This window comes from Musa acuminata, chromosome BXJ3-9 (genome assembly GCF_036884655.1).
Source record: "Musa acuminata AAA Group cultivar baxijiao chromosome BXJ3-9, Cavendish_Baxijiao_AAA, whole genome shotgun sequence".
NCBI classification, from domain to species: domain Eukaryota; kingdom Viridiplantae; phylum Streptophyta; class Magnoliopsida; order Zingiberales; family Musaceae; genus Musa; species Musa acuminata.
Window position 1 is genome coordinate 20,070,432 of NC_088357.1, and position 7,603 is coordinate 20,078,034.

A 7,603-nucleotide genomic window follows, 5' to 3' on the forward strand; every position below is an offset into this window, starting at 1 on the left:
CCAACCCTTCATCCTTCTTAAGATGACTTTATTCAAAGAATCAGATGCCTTTAGACTATCCATGCAATCAAATCTTTAATAACCAACCCCATTCTTGTTTTTTTTTTTTTTTTCCTTTCTACTTTAAAAAATATATACATTCATGGTCCATTAGATGACCCAACATTAATTTTTAAGATGGAGCAGTCTCCCTTGATCCAGTAGTAATGAAAGATATACCCCCTTCCAGCAAAAAATGATCAATACGGGAAATAATACGTTAGAAGTTAAACTTATGGAATTATATAGCCACCATCATAGTGGTGAAAAATATTATTTATGGAATTCACTTTATTGGCCTTGTTAAGCATAGTTTTCCTGGATGATATTTAATATATAAATTATTATGATAATTATAAAAGGTGATTCACGAAATACATATAGAATATTTGAAGGATATAAAAGATCTTACTTATCAAGAAGAGTAAGATTGTCAATTGCATTTTATTCGACATGCATTATATCTTTTGAGATGCAAGCATATGTCACAGCAGACAGCCTTCTATGATTGGGGTGCGTTTCTCGAGATAGAGGGCAAATATCAATTGGGAGAGACAACGACTGCAGAACCCCACCTGTACGCCACCGATCAAACCAGATCACATGCCACATTCAATTCAGTAACCAGCAACTTGGCCTTTAATAATATATATCCTACTGTTGGCCACATCAGCTTAGCCTGCGTGTTGATCCAGATGCCAGATTTGATTGCCACGCAGTAATAACATAATTACGGCAATCGCTCAACCCCTATAAATATTGAGCCATAAGGGCTTCCTCTCTCTCACAATTCCACAAGGCGACTTATTATTATATATATGGTGGAGTGATTAGGGGAGGAGACCATGAGCTCTCGGTGCCTCGTCGCAAGCGGTGTTGAGGAGGTCGCTCGAAAGACCTCGGGCTACCATCCCAGCGTTTGGGGTGACTACTTCATTACGCATGTCTCACCCTCTTCCGAAGCTCAGGCATGCATCTAAGTACAACTAAACTTGAGTGTGACTTCTACATTACGCAAGTCTCATCATCCTCTTCTAAAGCACGGCATTCTATAACTTTTGCACCTGAACTAAACATGGTTACGTGAAAATACAATGTGCACAACTTGCTAGCTGAGCAAATTCTACGCATCTATTATAATCAAACATGCTTTGGCCTATCTGCAAGAAGTGGGCCCGTCGCTTCATATGGTCGGGAATGAATACCTGCATTGTTGTATCATTCTACGTTGCAATTTGATGCAGAACAATCATGCATGGATGAAGGAAAGATCAAGAGAACTAAGGGAGCAAATAAGGAGCATGCTGCAGGACTACAGTGATTTACTGCAGACCATGCAATTGATCGATGCCATCCAACTTCTTGGAGTGGCCTATCATTTTGAGAAGGAGATAAGCGATGCATTAAGCAAAGTCTATGATGCAGATTTTAACACACATGGCCTCTACGAGGCCTCTCTTCGATTTCGATTACTTAGACAACATGGATATAACATATCTCCAGGTAGTCTTCTTCAATCTTTGAGAGTGTAAGAACATATAAGAACTGAACACTCCTATATGATGAAAGAAATAAATGCCACGTTAGACTAGCTTTAGTTACATTTGGTTTGGCAATCCAAAATGAAGTTTGACGCCGGATCAATTAAACATTTTGATGACAAGATCTGCAAAATTGACTTAAAGAGGCTTAAGCAACTGTTGTTACTAAATAGTTCGTGGTAGACAAGAGTAAGCAGGATTTCAGTTATATTTCACCAAATAGTCTGCGGTAGACGTGAATACACTGCTTCGTAGTGCAGATGTCTTTAACAAGTTTAAAGATGAGGAAGGAAGTTTCATGTCTGACTTGAAGGGTGATGTGGAGGGACTATTAAGCTTATACAACGCAGCGTACCTTGGAACACATGGAGAGACAATACTTGACGAAGCCATTTCTTTTACAAGAAGCATACTTACCTCCATGTTAAGCGATCTCGAACCACCTTTACTGTCGAAAGTGTCTCTTTCCCTTGAGACACCTCTATTTCGAAGAACCAAAAGGCTCTTGACAAGAAACTACATCTCCATCTACCAAGAGGATGCAACACGAAATGATGTGTTATTAGAGCTTGCCAAGCTAGATTTCAATCTAGTCCAATCGCTTCACCGTGAGGAGCTTAAAAGCCTCTCCATGTAAGTTTTTTCTATTTTCTAATATGGTTTATTATTCTAGTAATTAATGCAAAATCATTAACTCTCACTCGATAGGACTTGAATATGGAGCAACCAAATAGTCGTTTGCAACTACATTAGATTTTTCATGCGCCTAAAAAGGTTTATTTTTCATGTGCCTAAGAAAAAGGTTTATATACACATGTTAGAGAAAAAGGTTTATATACACATGTCGATTAATAGCTTCATGTTACATGATATGTTGTAATGTGTTAGAGAAAAAAATATTAACAAGGTCAGGAGATCATTTATTTGAGTTGTGAATAACTTATTGATTGTTTGTTAATGCAATCAAGATGGTGGAAGGATTTGGCCCTCGCCGAGAGTCTAAGTTTTGTCCGAGACCGATTGGTGGAATGCTATTACTGGATGCTTGCAGTGTTCAGTGAACCTCACTATTCTCGTGCACGAGTAATGACTCTGAAATTGGGAGCCCTGACTTCCATCATGGATGATATTTATGATAACTATAGCACACTAGAGGAGAGCCGACTCCTTACCGATGCTATCCAAAGGTTTGAAAATTTCATATGCAGAATATTAGTATGTATTGAAGTTCTTTATTATTTCATCTTATGATAATATATGTTATGATATAGCGAACATAATTGTTATGATTATATCATAGTTACGTTTTCTAAGGATCATTAAGTTCTATATTTAGGTGGGAAGCCCAGGCTGTTGATCAGCTACCAGACTACATGAAAGACTATTATCTCAAGCTGATCAATAACTTGGAAGAAATGAAAGATGAGCTAGCACCAGAGGAGAAGTATCGCATGCTATATCTAAAGGAAGAAGTGTGTTGCTGTGCCTTTAATCAGTATAGTTCGCTGGATTTCCTTATTATGAATTCATGTATCTTATTTTGCCTTGAATGCAGATTAAAACCTTGGCCAGATTTTATTTTGAGGAATCCAAATGGGGTGTGGAAGGATACGTGCCAACAGTAGAAGAACATCTGCGTATATCAATGATGACAATTGCATATCCCCTGCTTGCTTGTGCCTCTTTCGTGGGCATGGGAGATGTGGCAACGAAGGAGGCATTTGAATGGGTTACGAGTTACCCTACGATCCTCAAAGCTTCCTCGATAATTTTTCGTGTGGTGGATGACATAAATTCACATGAGGTATTATTAGTTTCTATAAATACTTGCTTTGAATTTTTTTTTTCTCTTATTTTGCTCCTACAAAGTTGTCGTGAGTTACGAATGCTATTTAACACAAAAATGAGAGGCATTTTTTGTTGTCAAAGGGTTAACTTATGAACATTTCAGGTCCATCATGTTGATAATTAATTAGCCATTCCATTTTAGTGAATATTTCACTCATGTTGTATTGTTTTGGAGAGGAGAGTGGTCTTCTCAGTTGGTCATTTTTTATGCTCTAATTTGCAGAGCTCCTCTTGTAATTTTATAATTTAGCTTATTAAAAGAATGATCATTTTAGTGAACAAGAGGTGGTTTGAGATGATGGAATATTGGTACTCTATAACAACGTGAATACAACTAGCCATACAGATATCAAATTCTATCACAGTACCGGTAATTTAAATGACTATGATAGATTGATTTCCTTATCCCTTAAGTTAAATAGGATTAATAACACAAGTTATTTAATTAACCGTCGGTGATGTTGCAGCTGGAGCAAGAACGAGGACACACTGCTTCCACAGTAGAATGCTACATGAAACAGTACGACGCGGATGCAAATGAGGCATGCAAGAAGCTGCAGGTGTTGGTCCATGATGCATGGAACGATGTGAACAAAGAATGTATCAATCCAACTGCAGTCCCCATGCCTTTGCTCGAAAGAGTAGTTAACTTGTCACGCTCTACGGAAGACCTATACAAGTATATTGACTCATACACCCACTCCAACACTACCATGAAAGACCGTATCACTTTGTTGCTTGTCCAACCCGTTCCTGTTTGATTGAAGTCGTACGTTCCTATTACCGCTATCCATACTAGGATTTGCCGCAGGAGTGAGTTACTACCCGATGTCATTATGCTTAAGCACTTACATGCGAAATAAAGGTCTCTACATCAGTATCATTTTAGAGGCTGAGTAGTTTTTAGCTTGAAAAGCTTATGTAAGATCTTGTAAACCATATTGAAGTGCATGAAAATTAGAAGAATTTTTCCTTTCCTAAATGATCAAAGGTTGTTTTTGGACGATTTATATTCACGATTAATCTTCTACTAATTCAATTGGTCTTATTATCATCATGAATGTTTTGGAATTATTTCATACACCCACTCTAACACTAGGATGAAGGAGCATATCACATTCTTTGTAAACCATGTTGCTATGTTTGACGAAATTAAAAGCATCTATGCTTCCTAAATGAACAAAGCTTGCGACTTAATTGATGGTTTGTATTCCGGATTCATCATGTCATTCTTTGTAAACCATGTTGTTATGTTTGCCGAAATTAAAAGCATCTATGCTTCCTAAATGAACAAGGTTTGTATTTGGGATTCATCATGTCATTCTTTATAAACCATGTTTGATAAGGTATATTTCAAGCTTAGGCCACATCACAATCAATGTCACGCCACGCTATGACCAAGTCAATAAGAGAAGCATTCCCATGCGCTGAGCCAGCAACCGTACCAAGACACCACTCGGCATGTCCCATCCTGGTAAGCCCGGGATGGCGAACGCACAATTGTACCATCTCACTCCTTGAGGATCGGTCGCCATGCTAAACCCGTATACGATCGACTCTCGTACAGTAGTATAAAAGCCCCTAGCCAGCATCCCACCCAGAGAGAGAAGAAAAAAGAGGAAAAGCAGAACCCCACATTGACTTACTCGTTGAGGGACCATAGTCGGTAACCACTCGACGAGGCCTTTTATGCAGGAGACCGATCATCCCCAAAGCAAGACCACCTCGATCAAGAAAGAATGCCTCCCCTGACGCACCGACCAGCTTCCCGACGGAGAGCCATCAACCAACGTCGCGAACAAGAGCCATCAACTAGCTTCCCGACCTCAGTAACCAGCTCAGATGATCGAAGACTCCCGACATCGACCCGTGAACCAAGCCGTATTGACTCATCAGCCACAGTACATCTATTCACTAACATCTTTGGTGCTAGAAGGAGGGTTATGTCGCAAGAGCATCTCACAAGAGCTCTCCTCGAGGGAGAACCACCGACCAGCCACCCCTTTGTTGGGTCCGAAGATCAACCCCTCCCCGTCCTCAAAGATGGGGGGATCCTGGCCTTGACGCCAAATCGCTACCGACGCATGTTTAACGACGCGGGGCTGTCGCGCCCCGGACTTATCACGGGACCCCTGGTTATATCACCCGAGGCATTCCTCGGCCTGACCAAACAAGTACAGGCATTGGTAGGGATGATGCAGATGATCATCCCACTCATCCCCCAAATCATGTGCCTAGCAGCTCCCCCGACTGACCTAACACTGCAAAGGCCGAACAGGGAGCAAGTTGAGATGGGAGAAGCCCGAGAGTAGACGATCGACCCGAGAGGTCCGCCCGAGCAAAGCATACTCGCACCCTGCCGAATCACTTTGCCCCACTCCGAGCCTGACACTATATCATCCGACTCGGCGGATGACTCGTTTAGGACCCAGTTATCTCGGGTCAACCAACGCTTGAACAAGTTCCAGTGTGAGTTCTAGAAGTCGCGAGGCGAGTCAAGCGAAGGCAGCTTGGGCGGATCCCCTTTTACTTAGGAAATATAGGACAAGCCTCTGTACCCCACAACTTCAGGCTTTCGGCATTAGAAACGTACGACGTCGGCTCTAATCTCGCAGAGCACGTCACTGCGTTTCAGGCTCAAATGGCCCTCTATGGCACCTCCGATGAACTGATGTGTCGGGCATTCCTGACCACCTTCAAGGGAGCGGCACGAGCGTGGTTCAGCCGACTACGCTTGTCCTCGATCTCATCTTTTGACCAGCTCGCCAGGGAGTTTGAGCAGAATTTCCTTACTAGTCTGCAACCCAGACCTTCCATGGCCACCTTGCTCATGTTATCCTAGTGCGAAGATGAGTCGCTTTCTCAATTCGTGGCACATTTCGCCACTGAAATCCGGGGATTCCTAGAAGCTCATCCTTCTTTAATCATGTAGGCATTTCTAATAAGTTTGAAGCTTTCAAGGTTCTTCTGGTCATTGATCGAGAAGCTGCCATCAACCATCCCCGAGATGCTCTAGCATGCCAACTAGTACATCGCCGCCGAAGCTTTGGTGGTGGGAAAGTGCCTAGATGGGAAGAGGCCAAGGATGGAACAATCCCGAGGAACGACCTCAACAGCCCTGGTGCAACGCTGCCGGAGGTCCGACCGACAAGAGCTACTACTCTCGAGGCCCCCGCCTCTCCCTCTGAATGCATCTCGTACCGAGATCTTCCTCCAAATTAGGGAGAAGGGCCTTTTGCGACAGCCCAACCCCATGAAAGCAACTCAAAAAGACTGGTCCAAATATTGCAGGTTCCATCGAGACTACGACCATGACACGAAAGACTGTCGTGACATCTAGAATCAAATCGAGGACCTGATCCAAAGAGGTCACCTCAGGCACTACCTCGAGGAACCCTAGGAAGCAACTCCATGACCTAGGGGACCCATCGAAAGGCAAATCGACGTCATCTCTGGAGGACTGGCAGCCGATGACAGTAGCTCCATGGCAAGGAAGGCCTACGCCCGGAGCGCAGTTGAGAAACGTCCCTGACCCGAGCTGGAGCCTAAAATCACTCTTGGAGCTGAAGAGGTTGAGCACTCCCATCACGACAATGCTATGGTGATCTCCATCCGGATCGCCAACACTCGGGTCAAAAGAGTAATGGTCGACACCGAGAGTTCTGCCGATGTACTGTATCTTGATGCTTTCAAGAAGCTCGGCTTGACTAAGGAGGACCTCACCCCCATGGCGTCTGCACTCACTGGGTTCATAAGGGATTCTATCTCCCCACTTGGGACCACCATCCTCCCTATCACCATCGGGGAAGAGTCACGAGCAAAGACGATAATGACTACCTTCATGGTAGTTGATCTACCCTCGGCCTACAACGTCATCCTCTATCGACCGACACTCAACAATTTGAAAGCGGTGGTGTCCACCTACCACCGGGCCATCAAGTTTCCAACTGTAGCAGGGATCGGGAAATCCCGAAGTGATCCGAGAGAGTTAAGGTGATGCTATCTTACAGCAGTTACTCTCTCGGAGAAGTCACGCCCCGTCAAGTCCCGGATCCCTACAAAGTGCTAGTCATAGGTGCCCAGCAAGCCAATCATGTGAGTGATGGCACGTGTGACTTGATATAGAATTTTTTTGCTTGTTATATTTTGGCATATATCACTTTATAACTATTGCA

General features: G+C 43.0%; 1 protein-coding gene across 1 annotated transcript; it reads left to right on the forward strand.

Annotated features, from left to right (window-relative positions):
• Positions 1–837: 837 nt before the first annotated feature.
• On the forward strand, positions 838–4,410 carry LOC135649386 (alpha-humulene synthase-like). The gene is made up of 7 exons (XM_065167673.1): positions 838–1,007; positions 1,284–1,542; positions 1,841–2,213; positions 2,549–2,767; positions 2,917–3,052; positions 3,136–3,384; positions 3,896–4,410. The coding sequence occupies exons 1-7, from the start codon at positions 885–887 to the stop codon at positions 4,187–4,189; spliced, it is 1,653 nt and encodes a 550-aa protein (XP_065023745.1). The 5' UTR covers positions 838–884; the 3' UTR covers positions 4,190–4,410.
• Positions 4,411–7,603: the final 3,193 nt, after the last annotated feature.

Coding starts and splice junctions, on each gene's coding strand:
- LOC135649386 (XM_065167673.1), top strand. CDS start 885: ATGAGCTCTCGGTGCCTCGTCGCAAGCGGTGTTGAGGAGGTCGCTCGA. Junction 3,053..3,135: donor TGCTATATCTAAAGGAAGAA/GTGTGTTGCTGT, acceptor CCTTGAATGCAG/ATTAAAACCTTGGCCAGATT. Junction 3,385..3,895: donor ATGACATAAATTCACATGAG/GTATTATTAGTT, acceptor GTGATGTTGCAG/CTGGAGCAAGAACGAGGACA.